Source organism: Cebidichthys violaceus, unplaced genomic scaffold (assembly GCF_023349555.1).
Source record: "Cebidichthys violaceus isolate CVI_PGR_0920_01 unplaced genomic scaffold, fCebVio1.0.p SCAF_51, whole genome shotgun sequence".
NCBI lineage: Eukaryota > Metazoa > Chordata > Actinopteri > Perciformes > Stichaeidae > Cebidichthys > Cebidichthys violaceus.
The window spans coordinates 974,185-990,060 of record NW_027176717.1 but is presented as its reverse complement, the minus strand read 5'-3'; the positions used below and the strand labels follow the sequence as shown (position 1 = coordinate 990,060).

The 15,876-nt window shown below is 41.4% G+C and overlaps 1 protein-coding gene across 3 annotated transcripts; it reads right to left on the bottom strand.

The window, feature by feature from the left end:
* Positions 1-1,471: 1,471 nt before the first annotated feature.
* On the bottom strand, positions 1,472-15,626 carry zgc:113263 (uncharacterized protein LOC503753 homolog). Of its 3 annotated transcripts, XM_068731394.1 has the most exons (25): positions 15,570-15,626; positions 14,267-14,353; positions 12,831-13,033; positions 12,301-12,405; positions 11,993-12,088; positions 11,740-11,850; positions 10,515-10,638; positions 9,730-10,168; positions 9,279-9,346; positions 8,940-9,186; positions 8,687-8,856; positions 7,814-8,036; positions 7,564-7,712; positions 6,760-6,851; positions 6,216-6,373; positions 5,982-6,127; positions 4,777-5,029; positions 4,573-4,688; positions 4,256-4,484; positions 4,028-4,167; positions 3,675-3,924; positions 3,405-3,523; positions 2,895-3,138; positions 2,602-2,708; positions 1,472-2,312 (listed from the first exon to the last, which is right to left on the bottom strand). In XM_068731394.1, exons 2-25 carry the CDS (start codon positions 14,304-14,306, stop codon positions 2,299-2,301), a joined length of 3,843 nt encoding a protein of 1,280 aa, XP_068587495.1. In that variant the 5' UTR covers positions 14,307-14,353; positions 15,570-15,626; the 3' UTR covers positions 1,472-2,298. The 3 variants fall into 3 exon arrangements, with proteins under 3 accessions (XP_068587495.1, XP_068587494.1, XP_068587497.1); XM_068731393.1 differs by lacking the exon at positions 15,570-15,626 and having other exon boundaries at positions 14,267-14,429; XM_068731396.1 differs by lacking the exons at positions 12,831-13,033; positions 15,570-15,626 and having other exon boundaries at positions 14,267-14,425.
* Positions 15,627-15,876: the final 250 nt, after the last annotated feature.

The window sequence follows — 15,876 nt, the reverse complement described above, 5'->3', positions numbered from 1 at the left end:
TTGTTTGTTTCCAGTTTCCTGTACCAAAGAGTCTTGATGACCTTTTTTTTTTAATGAAAACATGTAATCACTAATAGGCATACTGTGTAGGATTTTGTGGCATCCAGTGGTGTTGTTGCAGATTGCAACCAACTGAACGTGAGCCGCTGCATGCAGAACAGAAAAGCAGTTTGCCTTGCCCAGAGTCCATCATTACCATAATAACACTACTTTAGGAGCAGCAAAAGGCAGGCATCGGCTGGCAGTATCACGGTTTTGCACTTTGCGGCTCACATTACCACAGTTTCACAGATAGAAGTTTGAGGGGTGCTACTTGGCTCTGCTACCTCTGACAGATTAATCAGGAAACACACAAAAACAGTCAACTGACACAATCTATCATACACTCAACAATGTGTGCTGCTGGCAGGCTAAGGTAGGAAATTTGTCTTTTAGTGTGTAAAATTGACGATGAGGAAAACAATCTTTTGTCAGAAGGAAGATTATTGGGACAGTCATGGTATTGTGCTGGAAGCTGAAGCAACTGATATTCTACATTAACGTTTCGGATCACAATGTGAAAACAACGTGACTGTGAACTTTTGTTGTCCTTTGGCTTTCAAAGCCACCGTATAAAATATTTAAAAACTAAATTCCTCTGTCAGATCTGAGGAGGCTGCAGGAAGAGCTTGATCCGCCTCCCATTCAACGTTCAGTGTAACGTCTACACGATCCTGTCAGAGGAATGTTCCTCTGGTACCCAGTGGTGCTGAGCTGGTTGATGCCAGCAATCCGACATCATAAATTAAATGAAAGCCTGTACCTCTCTGCTTCAGTGTCTGATACACTATTAGCGTGACTATGGTTACAGTGCATAGGAGTTTTTGTCGCGTCTCAACAAAATAACACAATGTCAAACTAATGGCCTTGTGGCGTGAAACCTTAGCGTGTTTAGAAGATGTTGCCTAGCAATCCCCCTTGGATTTTCCATCACTGTACAACTAATCTGATATAAGCAGAGCAGGAAGCTCTGGCTGACTGCAGCAACAGCAACAGTGAATTCTCATGAGTCTGTGTGTGAGAGCGATAGAGAGCATGAACTTCATCGCCATGGGCTAATAATATAGTCCAAACACATTTTCTGTTCATTGCTACACATTAGTTACATTTAATTTGAACAATCCAGGTCCAAACAAAGTTAGTAACTAGCTAGTGAATATAAAATCTTTGTTCGTCCCAGTGTGCTCAATCGTTGCACACAGATGATATACTTTTAGATATGAATGTTCTGTACTTCTAAGTTAACTGTATGGTTGTTATGCTTTACTTTCACCTTCTGACTGCATTTTTATTTGACTTTTATTATTATTATTATTATTATTATGTTTCCATGCTGGTTTTAGTGTACAGTAACAATCTCTAACACTCTTGGCTGAACTTGTCACGCAAAAAATACAACACACAACAAATAACAGAAATGAATCCTCAATCAAACATTTTAGTTTCTTTTAATGGGTGTAACAAAACCTTGACACGTTCGTGGAAAAAATGTGCTTCAATAAGATTTGAAGTGTAACATATGTTAAGGAAGTTATAAAACTTTGGAGAACATGCATAAACAATAATTTAAATAAATACAATATTGGACAAGATCAACTCATACCGTGTAAAAAATAAGATTTAGCTTCATGAACTCAACTTTCACCACTCAGATTCAAACATTGTAAACAAGTGCAAAGACAGAAGATTTAAGTGAAACGTAAATTAAGACCAAAAAGCAAACGTGGTGACAATACAAGAGGCCTGGTGTATATTTCTTTCTTTGTGCGTGTGCTTTGAGTCACTCACTTTTAGTTCAAGTACAAAATAAATAAATACTAGCAAAAACAGCATTTTCTTTGACTCCCACTACATCAAGATCAGAAATTACTTTTTGTCCCTCGAGCCCTGAGCTTCCTGGTTTTAGTTTCATGGCTCTATTGTAAATAATACAAAGACACTCTGGAAGAGGGACGCGGACACACACACACACACACACACACACACACACACACACACACACACACACACACACACACACACACACACACACACACACACACACACACACAACACAAACAGCCTGAGTGCATGAAGAATGTTAAAGTATGTACGTACGGAGGCAAACGTCATTTGTAAACAACTGTACACCACAGCTCGTCATGTTAATGCTATTAACAGTTCCTGCTTGAGTGTCCTTGTTTTTTCCCTTCTGGATGTTCCTCAGTCACTCTGCAGCTGCTGTGTGCTTGTAATTTGACTCTACGATGACGGACAGTTTCAGGTCTCTAGATCTGACAAGTACATTTCAGACATATAAAGTTTTGATTATGACTCACAAGCAATGACATTTTGAGAAATACAGTTATTTATTTTCTTGTTGAGAATTAGATGAGAAGATTAATAGATTAGGGTTTTATGTTGACTATGTAGCTAGAGCCAGCAGCCAGGAGAACATCAAAGCCCACCTCCCAGCACCTCTGTAGCTTACTAATTAACATAACTCACATAACTCCCTGTAAAACCCCAGCCATTGCATTACTCTGACAAGATGGACAACAGTTAGGCAATGTGATTTCTTACCTACACCCTCGGCTGTATCGTCGGCCAGGGGGTCAGAGTTCATTACATACTTGCTGCCAAATATCTGCACCAACTGGTCAAAGAACTTGCATTCCTGTTTCTCTCCTCTGGAAACAGAATTTCAGAGATTGTTATAAAAAGACAGCAAGTTTTTTCCACAAGTGAATGTGTACAACTGCAGTGGATAAAATGTTTGAAATACGCTTAGAGCATAAAACCGTATTAAGAGTGCAGAGGTTTAGACCTGCAGCCTGATCTAACCACATCCCCCAGCAATGAACAGCGGTACTTACTTTCTGCCTTCTAGGAAGTGTCGGAAATTGGCCCTCAGCCTCTTTATTCTGGTCTGACACTGTTCAGGAGTGCGCAGGTAGCCCTGGCTCGCCATGACCTCAGAGATCTGGATGAAGATGTGTTTGTTCTTTGTGCAGCCTTTCAAGGTCTCCTGGATCTCCTCGCTCCCCCATATGTCCAGGAGGACCTCGGTCTCCCCGTCGCTCCAGGCCAGCTTCGAACTGTCCGCCACCCACTGGGTACCTGAGGAAACAAACAGAGTGGATGTCTCAGAAATAAAAAAACAATCTGTACAGTTTCTAGAACAAAATTACAATAATGAGAAATGCTATACAGGCAATTGCATACACTTATATATCTACCATATACATTAAAATGTGTATTTTGCATTTTGTGTTATAATCTGTTTCACAACACAAACTAAATAAATGAAGGGCAGCCTGCCTTACCACTCACACGGCTGTAATGACTACTGTAATAACTGTATTATAGTTAGTTTGATGTTTCACCTTTCTTTTGGGTGCAGTCATTTGGCTCATCTGGGACTGACGTGTCTGGGACCAAGTCGTCCATTTTCAGTTCCCTCCCGAAGATCTCATTCATCTCGTTGAAGAATTTATATTCCTCCCTGAATTTAAAGTGACACAAAACTGGCAGTTAGCTTGTGATTAGCTGGCAACGCTAATCCTAACCTTACCTAACATTGCCTCTTGATGCTGGCTATTAACAACAAAACCAACAATATAAAGAAAATGATTCATAGTTTTGTCATCACTGACTTTTCATGGAGGAAGCCATGTTTAAGGCGTTTGATGCGAGTGTAGCACTGCTCTGAGGTCCTTATGAATCCTCCGTCGCTCATCTTGTCAGAGATGTACTCAAACACGTGGCGGTTCTTCAGGCAGCCCTTCAGGGTGAGCTGGACGTTGTCTTCACCCCAGACCTCCAGCAGGGTGCGTGTCTCCTGGTCGGACCAGGGCATCTTTCTGCTCTGGTCAGCCAGGAGGTGGCTGGATGAGGGCTGCTCGTCTAAGTGGAGGAACCACAGATGTATTATCGGGCTTGAATCTTTGAAAGGAATGTATCATCTGCACAATAACGCTGTGTATTGATTGATCATAGTTGAACCTACACATGTCAGGATCCGTTTCCATAAGGGGTTGCAAGGTGGCGTCAGCGGCAGCACTTTCCACTTCAGGACACACAGAGTTATCACCAAGCACCGGAGCCAGGAGGTGGAAGTATCGGAACACAGTGGGCCGTCCTCCGTTTCTGGAAAATGTAAATAAAATGCAAGCTGTGAAACAGTCTGCTTGTGTGGGGATGGTGGTCTTAATTTTTACGAGGCCATTTTATTTACCTCCAGCTGTTGCAGTAACGCCTGTAACTCTTCTTCAACCTTTTGATCCGGGAGTGGCACTGCTCCGACGTCCTCGGGTATCCCGTGGCGGCCATTTTCTCCGATATGTCGGTAAATATGTGCCCGTTGCGGACGCACGTTTTCAGGCTGTGCTGCACGTCGTCTGCAGCCCACACTTCAACGAGAGCGAACGTCTCCTGCTCCGTCCACGCCGTGTTCACATCTGCACCTATTTCAGGTTGACGCAGCCGTTAGAAAGACTTTGTGTCAACGCAGTACTGCTGTGTGAATGAATGAATGAATGAAGATGACTCTACCTGGGTCCTGGTCTGCTTGTTCGTCTTTTTCATCATACTCATCAATAGAAACTGCCTCCTGACCGAGTATTTGTTCCAGCTGGTGGTAGAATCTGTAATCTACTCTTCTTCCACATCTAGACGGCATGACAAGACGTAAATATGAAGTCATACTGGATTATACGTGCAAACAGATAAACAGACAAACTGAAAGAGTGATCTCACTTCTTCCTGTCGTAGCACTGCCGAAAGTTGTTCCTCAGCGACTTGACTTTCCAGCGGCACTGCTCTGAGGTCTTCGAGTAGCTGAGGTCGCGCATTCTCTGCGAAATGTCGGCGTAAATGTGTCCGTTGTGGACGAAACCCCTCAGCGCCCTCTGAACGTCTTCGTCGCCCCAGATCTCGATAAGCACCAGGGTCTCCTCATCGGACCACGAGCTACTTGCCGGTTTCTCTGCCGACGTGCCGATTTCTCCATCTTACAGCAGAAACACAGCACTTGTCACTCTCTGTATCGGTTTTGGTACAAATGCACAATTTCACAAGTTACTGTAGTTGTTGCAGCCAAGAAGTATGTTTTGTCTTTACAACCCCAATGATTCTTGTTTCTTTCTCTTAATTTACAAATGCTTCAAACAACAACTAGACAAGTACAGTTTGACAGATCGTGCTTTTCCACTTCTGATACGCTATATTTTAGCATTCACCATAACACAAGTGTCACATGTTCAGATAAAAGTTTCACTCTCATACAGTAGTTATTATAACCCAACATGTGAACACATACAAATTACATTCATAATTCAAAATGCTCAATATCAAATACCCACAAGTCCATAATTATGACATTTACAGTGAATTACTTATTATTATGAGTTCTGCGTTTGTGTATTGAAGCCAAATTCTCTTCCACCGTATTTATATCTCAGCCATTACATGAAGTACAGAGCAAATTTTGAAATGCTCAGTTCTGCACCCGAAGATATATAGAAGCTAATTATGATAGTTGTCCGTGTATTATATATTTGTATTATGTAATCCCTGAATGCATTTGGGGCTCACCTACAGTTAAACCTATTGCTTTTAAAACCATTATTATAAATTACTGCAGAAAATATAAAACATCACTCAATGTATCTATGACACCTGAAACATTGTTAAGTTAGGCCCAAGCCCCCTCCTAGACACTAAGCAGCAAGAATGCGACACTAAAATCAAGCTAATCAGCATGCTACCATACAGCAATCGCACTGAGGAAATGTGTTACTAGCTTTTAGCACTTCTTTTGTACTTGCACAACATTTGAAACACTACATATCTCCATAAAACTGGTGTAAAACAGTGTGTGAGAAAGAGAGTAATCTTGCATAATGCTGCCCCACTAGTCACCGCATGAAGTTGATGAAGGAATATATATTTATTTTTTTTACCCGTTTCAGTCACCGATTCACCGTTGGAGTCTTCTGATATTTCGATGGAGTCGGTTACCACAGCGGAGGATGTTGACGGCTGCTTGTCCAAGATTTGCTCCAGCAGATCATAGAATTTAAAGTCGACTCTGTCGGTCCCCGATGAGCTGCAGGCAGTAGAGACAGCTGTATTAACACACGGATGTCCTGCCAACAGCACAGCGTACAAAAGGAGTGTTCAGGTGCTGCTTTTACTTCAGGTTCTCCTGACAATGCCGATAGTTGGCTTTCAGGCGTTTGATCCTGGTGTGGCACTGCCCCGCACTGCGGGAGTAGCCGCTGGCGGCGAGTTTCTCCGATACTTCGGTGAAAATGTGACTGTTGTGTGGGGAGCGTCTCATGCTCTGCTGGACCTAAATGTGAGGGAAATTCTTAGCAAAATGTGGCAATATACAAGAAATATATATTTAAAAATGACTTTTAACAATCAAACGGATGAGGATAGCTTTCACATAGAGGCTCTATTTAAGGATTTTTTTTTTTTTAAGTGTTATTTCCTTTGTGGCCGCAGACTAGAAAGACATTTCTATGTAGGTCCTTGTGCTCCTGGAGCTCTCTGTTGCTAAAGAGTTTCACTTTGAAAAAGAGCATCCTACATAATCAAAGCTTAAGGAATATTGTTTTCATCAATTAAAAAAATGAAGGAACTGATGAAGTGACGTGAGATGGCAGCTCAGCCTGATTATCAGGATAATAAACAGCATCATTCATTATTATATTATTATTACTATTCCTCTACCTGTGGGTCTCCCCAGATCTCTAGAAGGATGACGGTCTCCTTATCTGACCAGGGGACTTTCTTCCTGTCCTCCTGAACGCCCACAGCAGACTCTGATGTGACACAGATAGAAAATTAAACACTTTATGTAATAACTCCATTGAGTTAATTCCCCCATCCCCCATCATCTATCATGACTTCACTACTACTAGTGTTGATATTACATTTGACCATTTTGTTTTGTACTAGCCACACTGCTCGATAGTTGTATTTTTGTTGAATATTCCATGATGTTGTTTAACAAAGTTTTGGACGATAAAGACAAATATAAGTATACTGTGCAAGCCATTAAAGTTCCATTGAATCATTAAAAGTTATCATTATAATGACAATCCTTTTGGTGTTATAATGTTGTAGTTTGATGACCTGACGATGTAGCATTTATCATCTAAAATTATGATTATTACTTTTTCTTTCTGAGAAGTTTGACAGAACTGTACTTGTTGAGGACTGCTACTGTTCTTTTATTTTGTTTTGCCTTTAAGACGCACAACATAAATCAACTAAACAATAAGTAAATAATTGAGACATTGAGAACAGAACTGTTTTGAATTCAATTCAGATTTCTAATTTAGTTGCAGAAAAAAATGCATTGGTTTCTACATATATTTCCACAGATATTGCTGAATGAACGGCACACAGGTAACAGTCAGAGTATAATGATTATGTAGCAGGCAGGTTGAGGTAGTACTAAAAGCACCTCAGCTTGTTATCTGAGCTCTCTTCCCTCACCTCCCGCTGTGAGTAGAGAACATTAGGGTTTACCGATATCCTGATGGGAAAAAGGCGGTGAGTCGTTGTCTTCGGGCTCTCCTGGTATTTCCTCCAGCTGCGGCACTGGAGGGAAGTCCTTCACTAAAATGCTTCCCAGTTCATTGTAAAACTTGCACTCCACTTGCTCCTGTCCCTTCATGCTGCAGCAAGGAATAAGAAGAGAGCAGATACACAGTATACCGTAAATCAACAAATATAACACACTTTTCCTTTCATTCCTTTTTGCTGTGAGTATACATACTTGTTTTGGTAGCATTGCCTGAAATTTGATTTCAGCCTTTTCAGCCTTGTTTGGCACTGCTCTGGCGTTCGGGAGAAGCCCTGGGCGACCATCTTGTTGGATATGATGGAGAAAATGTGTAACGTCCTGTGCATTCCTCTTCTCTCCTGCTGCATCTTTTCTTCCCCCCATGTGTTGATGAGGGCCAACGACTCAAAGTCTGTCCACGGAACGCTTCTAGTTCCTTAAATAAAAATATGAATCACATTGTTTGTCCGTATAATCTGTGAAACAGTCCTTTTACTGCAACATGTCATTTTAATACAACCCTGTATTATGTTTGTCATTTTTGTGCTTTGGGAAGCTTATATGTACTTTGGCGCATTAGGCCATTTTTATTTTATTTTTTAGCTCAGAGAAAGTTTTTTCCTCCTAAATTTACAATTTAAATATATATTTTGTATATTAGCCCCCTCCGTAGGCCTTATTATTATTTATTTAGTTTTACCTACAATTGCCCTAATAGGCCGTTGTGTATATATATATATATATATATATATATATATATATATATATATATATATATATATATGCCAAATACATAATGCCTGCTTTGACTTGAAATGTTTAATAAAATAAAATAAACTGGAGCTGCAACAATTGGTCAATTAATCAATTGGTGGGTAAAACAGAAAATCAATTGACAGAAATTATTATTGATTTCTCAAGCAAAAACATTCCCTGGTTGCAGCTTCTTCAATTTGAAGATTTGATGCTTTTTTGTCATATATGACAGTAAAATGAATGCATGCTGTGGGAAATTATAAACAGGTATTTTTCACTATGTTCTGCTGCTTCCCCCCCGCTCCCACACTAATAAAAGTGAAATTGTACCGATTTCCAGTCGGCTCGTATGGCCGAGAAACTGCAAGTCCTCATCGCCGTCTTGTGACTCATCTTCATCGATGACCTCTTCGACATCATAGGTGACCTCAGGAACGGACGAGGAGCCGAGTACCCGCTTCAGCTGCTCGTAAAATTTATACTCCAGTTTGGAGTTCCTTCTGGTGTTAGAAAAGAGATAAACTGCAATGATCGGAGAGAAAGACAAGCGGAGAGGAAGGAGGACAGTTCCTTTAACACATACTTGTTGTTCTTGCGGAAGCATTTCTTCAGTCGTTTGATCCTGGTCTGGCATTGTTCGACAGTTCTCACGTAGCCTCTCTCTGCCATCTTCTGAGCGATCTGCGTAAATATGTGGCGGTTTTTCAAGCAGCCCTTTAAAGCCCGCTGCACCGAGTCCTTCCCCCAGATGTCGAGCAGATTGAGTGTCTCCTCGTCCGACCAGGGAACTTTTGTGTCCGTCACAGCCGGGAGAGAACCTTCCTGAGAGTCTAAAATAAAACAAGCAGAGTTAGTCAAAGGCCTAAGTTTAAATTGATCTGACTGATAGCATCCGCTGATCCGTCAAAAAAAGTGCACAAACCTGTATATTCTCCCCATATTGAGATTAGAGGAGATTCACCTGAATTCTCATCATCCACTGACGAATCCCTGTAAAGGTGGAAAAACACAAAAGGATCAAAGTGACATATTGGCATACACACTTTTTTTCACATCTGATCAAAGTGATTTCTCTAACTTTGTGATTCCAAAACATTTTTTTTGTGAGCATTAAACTAGATTTAACGCTACCGTTCCACATTAAGTATTTTCAGAAGATTAAAATGACAAGAAGTACATGAAGTAACACACGTGAACCACAACAAATATTCAACAAGACTTCAGAGTCTACAGCATGTTGTAGTTTGGCACAGTGGTGCACCCTAACATGCTCACAATGGCAACGCTAACATGCTGATGTTTGGTAGGTATAATGTTTACTCTGTCGCGTCTTTGTGTTTAACAAATAAACAGAACCTTTCTGGTAATCTTACAAGAAAGCTGTCGCCTCCGCAGGCTGTTTTGTGGGAATGTCCACGCCTCCGCTCAGCTTCCTCTTCCTGAGAACCCGCCCTCCTCTCAAGCTTTGGCTGTTGTCATTGGCTGCCGAATCCTTGTCCGCAGTCTCGTTAGACGTAGTGAGGTCTATGGTTTCATCGCTAACTGAGTCTTTCCCGTCTCTAACCAGCAGCTGCCAGCCGCCCGAGTCTCTCGTCTCCTCCAGTCTTTGTCTCACGGTCTCGGAGCTCCTCCTGATCGCCCTCTCCAGGCTGCTTGTGTTGAAGAGAGCGTCGAGCTGTCCTTTGTGCTCTGGAGGGTTTGAATCTTTGGGAGCAGGTGGGCATGAGGCGGTGGTGTTTGTGACAGGTTTGGTCCCAGGAGGCAGAGACAGGGAGGAGAGGATGCAGTCATCCATTGGTAAAAATCTAGATTCTACAATTAAGAAAGAATAAGGTTGGTTCAATCATTATTTAACTGACAAGAAAAACGTTCAACTCTATCAAAATACAAAGAGAAAAATCACTGGTTGTTCCGAGTGCATCTTCGCTGTCTCTTCCAACCTTTTATAAGCAATGCTTTGATAAAAAGAAACTATAGAAAATAAAAACAATACAAAAATGCTAAATCCTGAGCATTTGTATAATGAGGACTAGGTGGAACCATTTGACAGACGACAAACAGACTTGTTCCAGATTGGTCTTCTAATCTGCGATTATATCACTTTCTGTTTCAGTGTGGACTGTACAGTTACAGTACACAACCTGGGGGCATACGGTACCTTTCTCTGCAAAATGGCCGAGGTTTCTGTGATGTTCAAGTACACCCTTCATGTCCTCTGGCGGGAAAAAGGATTGTAGACATTCGTCTAGGAATGACGGAGTGTCACCGAGCAAAGCTGCCAACTGAGAAGAGAGATCAAGTTCCTACCTTTAGTAATCCTGCACTCATTATGTTTTATGTACTGCCAAATGACTCACGGTGAGTTCAAATGAAAAGTAAATCAGTATCACGAGGGGTTGTGTATTTTTCTTGACATGCAGTCATCATTTTGTGTACCTGTAAGCTTGAGTTACCGCCAGGAACATGAGCAGTGTCACATTTGAACCTCAAGCCTTGCTGACCCAAATAAAAAAAGAATTAGCGTGATGGCCTAATGAGAACTTATCTTATAGTATGTAACAGCTACTACTTTGACTTTGTTATATTGCTACTCTGCCACTGCTTGGTACAGAACAGGAGAAGAGGAAGCAGTCCCCTGGGACACTGTGTTGCACCTGTATCCAGTTAACCCTCCTCTATATCTGTCTCTGGGTCAGTGGTGCAGACAGATGAGCCCCTGCACTGAGCCTGTGTGCCACAGTCAGTCTAAGAAAAAGAAAAAATAGTGGTTCAGTTGTACCAGAGCCATTTCCTGGTGATACACTTCTCTGTGTTGCATTTGGTGTATTGTGGTGGAGGAATAAAAGGTGGGAGGCAAAACAAGTAGTGCAGACCTCCCACAGGGCCTGGCATTCTCCCCTGGTAGCCTCACATCAACACTGCAGAGGGCAGGTAACAAAATAGGGATATAACAGAGGCCAAGATATGACCCGTTACATAAGCGTGAATGTCAGCAGCAGCGTGGCTGCAGAAAGGCCTTAATAGAAGCAATAGACTAAGGTCATAGGGCCACTAATATCAGTTTTGAGTCTAAATGTAGACAGAATATTTCCTGCAAAGTTTATCAGACATGTTGGTGACATTCAAACAAATAAATAACTACATGTTTATTCCCACAGGACTAATATGATCAGATGACCTCCGTGTTTGACGGAGTATGATATGGTAATTTGCAGACGACTTCTGCAATTATTACAAATTCCTCGAGGTCCTCAGGAAAAATTAGTCCCATGCCAACAGGGCTTAAGACCAACCAGGACAAGACTGGTTTAAGAAAAGTGTAACAAAAATAATTCAAGGTAGATTATAATTACTGTTATGTAATTTGTAATGTAATGTGGCACCTGTGTGAAGTCTGGAACTGGCAGCAGCTCCTCCAGTCTTGATATGAACTCCCACACCAGCATCTCAAGTGCAGCGTTATACTTTGGCCCAAAATACACGGGGAATATTTCCTGCAAATGATAAAAAGAGGCAGACAGATTAAGAGAGTGAGACAGATACATTTAGTTAGTGTATAGTGTACAGGACAATGTGGAATTAGGATCAGGCAAAATTAAAGTAAAACAACGCAATAAGGAGTGAGTGTTGTCTCACTTGGAAAAAATATTTTCTTTCCAAGGGATCCTCCAGTAATGAATGAACCAACTCCACGAAGTTCACCTCCGATTCCTCCACCTGGTTTATGGTTACCTGTTATACACACACACACACACACACACACACACACACATCAAGGGTATGGACAACAAACAACTCCATTTGAGCTGATTTTATAACTCAATACAAATTCAAGAAAACAACTGCTCCCACCTGTTGTGAGACTCAACCAGTCATAACTGACCCAGTAAACTTCCACACCGGAAAGAAAACCGCTGTGCGTTTCCCAGCCACAGTTTACTCACATGGTGATCCTTGGCAGTGCTGACGGGAGCTTTAATTCTGTCCAGATGTGGCTGAATGGTCTGCAGGTCCACTGGAAGCTCACCTCGACACATCTCCAGAACCAGCTGGATGTGTGTGCGCGCGCGCGCGCACACACACACACACACACACACACACACACACACACACACACACACACACACACACACACACACACACACACACACACACACACACACACACACACACACATAAACAATAGTCCCGGTTCATAAAGCTCCTGGTGTAACACTGGACTACAACTACTGAAGAACTTTGTTTTATCTTTGCTCTCTTTTCTGTGTTGGACCTGTTGCTACTCTGCCCACCTGATTTAGAGGGGAATATATGAAATAAATACATATATAAGTGAGATACCATACTCACGTCACTCACCATCTCCTTAATAAGATTGTTTCTACATTTTAAACCTGGCTTTAACCTGAGACAAATATCTAGAATAAGCACAAGCGTCACCTCAGTGTGGTTGAACAGTGAATATATGACTGACCCTGGCCCTGAGTCCCAGGATGAGCTGAGCCCTCTGACTGTAGCTCATCAGCTCTGGGACCAGTTCCGTCACCATGGTAACAAACTCCTCCAGCATCCCATAGTGGTCCACAAGTCCCTGCTGCACTACTTGCCACACTGCAGCTGATAACAGCTGCAAGGGCGGGGCGAGGAAGCGTAGATAGTGGACGGGAAGATCATTACCTGAGGCGGAGGAGGAGGAAGAGAAAAGTGAAAAACAAACATGTAACAACATTTCATGTAACTGGCAATTAAAGTTGTTTTGATACAGCCTGTTATGACCTAAAGAGGGGTAATGTGCACCCACAAGCAACAGTTTCAAATTACCCACAAGCTGATAGAAAACCAGAGCAGGAGTAAACAGCCCGATGCAGGTAACCCAATAACCAGGTAACATGAAACACCTGCACACGTCTCTGTTGACTGCACTTGATTTATGGTTCATATTCCTTATCAGGAGGTCTTTAATAAGGTTGGGCAATATGATGATTGACAATACGACTTTTCTAGCTTTTTTTTTGGGCAATATTAGTTTTCAATATAACTTTTGCATCCGTGTGACGAAGTGCTTTTATCAGGCACAAAAAACAGACATCGCAAAATGTAATTACTGTAATCTTAGATTTGATCTAGACTCCTACTTGTGAAAGGTAAATAATTCAATGCAACATACTAACACTAAATATGTATTCCACTGGTTCACATATAAAGGCTGATGGCTACACGATGTCGCTCTAATGTGCAGTACTGGATTATTTGCTATGATTATTATGCTGCGGCAAAAGGAAACAGTTTCATGAATATTATCTGCTGTAGTACACACACAGTAGCTGCTCAAACATTGACCTGCTGGACCACAGTCTGTCTGGTAGGAGACAGGCTGCTGTGTTCTTTTTTCTACCCACTAAGTTGAATTTTGTTGTTTAGACAAGGACGAGTGATACAAAGCCTCAGAAATGTCACAACAGCAGAGGCAGCTCACTTACTACAGTAACAAGCAATCTGTATCAACGACCACACATTACACACTATATGCATGAGTGAATAGACGCATTGGGGCAATATGCCTGCTGGAATAACGACATGACAGTGCTGCTCTCAGGTGCACCGAGAACAGCATCCATCAAACTCAAAACAAACTCGCATCTTGTTGAATGCTGGAACTACAACCGAGCAGGAGATTAGACTTCGGAAATAGGACTATAACAACAATTCAGATCGATATTAAAAGCAAACTATGCCGGCAGATCAATGAAGCGTCTGATGGAGTGATGGAAGTAAACCACCGCTGGAAATGCTTTCAGGTTGACACGCTGCAGGAACATGTCACAGAACATGAGCACTTAATGTAAGGTCAGAACTGGTAACACAAGAGATCGGGGATCGTTATGAAACGTGATTTTTCACGACACGCACCTCGACTGGTTCCACTTTCAGTTCCCCGGTTTATTTCCATTTAGCAGCTGACAGAAGGAAGAAAAACAACCCGAGCCGATGTCCCCCCTCCGGGTTGTAGCGATGAGGAAAAAACAAAAAAACAACAAAAAAAAAAAAAATAAATAAAATAAAATATATATATATATATATATATATATATATATATATATATATATATTACAACGCCTAATAAAAGAATTCTGCTAATTTATGATGAGTAAAACATCCATGAGCGACCGCCAAGCCGCAGAAACGCGATCGCAGTTTTGCAGGAAGCATTGAGAGGCTCCTGTTTTTTTCAAATCTCGCTTCAGGAGGAGATACAGAACAAAGGGTTCTGGTCTCATCCGCCTCAGTCCAGATCACGGCAAGCCCTCTTTCCTGGTTGGCTGACGAAGACCGGATCAACTAGGCAATTCAGATAGTCAGACTAGAGGGCGCCATTGTCTCTCACCATTTAGCAAAGGTCTGAGGTGGAGGTTTCCTTTTAGACAAGTATGCAATCATTTACTGAAGTAAGGGTAGCAATACCAACATTTAATAGCACTGCATTACATGCAAAGGTGCTGCAAGATCAAAACACTTAAGTCAAGTTAATTCATTAATTAAATATACTTAATCACTTTCCGCCAGTGTATGTATATATGTATGTGTGTATGAATCAGTCATGTTTGCTCTATCTTTTAATTCTTTTCTTAGAAATTGACTTTCTAGACCCTGAACTCCACCTCCTCAGCACCTGTCTTGCTAATGTCCCCCATCTATTTATATGTGTGTACATATACATATACAAGGGTTATGTGTGACAAAAACGTAATTCACGTTAATCTTACGTTACTTGCCAGGGAATTCATTGCTCTTCATTATCTTCAAGTCAGCAAAACTATGTTAACTTTTGATGAGCTCACTGACCTCTTATTTTGAAAACAAAGAATCGGAAGTGCTAGCTAACGAGTTTTTATTGTTGCCTAAAACGCTAGCTAGAGTAGAAGACTATCCTCAAAGCATAACGTTAGGTGAATGAAGTCTAATGGAATAAAACGTACAGGTTTACTTACAAGCGCTCAACTCTGCAACTTAATAAATAACCTGCTATAACGGTTAGCAAAGCTAAACTAGCTTCCGCGCTCCTGAAATGAAAACAAGTCCTGGTTCGTAGCTTAGCTACAGCTAACTAATGTTGACACTACTTATTTGAGACACACTAATCATTTACTAACATTATGCAGTTCTTATGTAGTTCTGCTTGGTCGCGGTAGAGCTCAATTTGGTCGTAAAGTACCTATCAATTCAGAGAGGAGTTCGGGTTGTTGTAATATTGTTGCTCCCTCGAATAAACACTGACCCCTGTTGGACAGGAAAACACAAGCAACAAGCTCATGAGGCTCATTACCGCCACCTGCTGCTTCGGAGTGTAAACCAGAAACTACCCATTAATCCTGTCTGCATAATAAAAATCAAAGAACATTTCACTGCATGCACTACTTGATAAGTTAACTATCTTTGTATTCAATTATTTGACTTCATAATACAAATTCTTGAATTCCAGATGTCCATCAAACTTCAATTATAACAGCCTGAAAGAACAT

What these genes read in the sequence shown, in the direction of transcription:
- zgc:113263 (XM_068731394.1), bottom strand. Translation starts at nt 14,306, where the DNA reads ATGGAAATAAACCGGGGAACTGAAAGTGGAACCAGTCGAG. An exon ending in TGAATCGGTGACTGAAACGG is followed by an intron (nt 5,030 to 5,981) that starts GTAAAAAAAATA and finishes TTCTGCTGTAAG; the next exon opens with ATGGAGAAATCGGCACGTCG. An exon ending in TGACTGCACCCAAAAGAAAG is followed by an intron (nt 3,139 to 3,404) that starts GTGAAACATCAA and finishes TTGTTTCCTCAG; the next exon opens with GTACCCAGTGGGTGGCGGAC.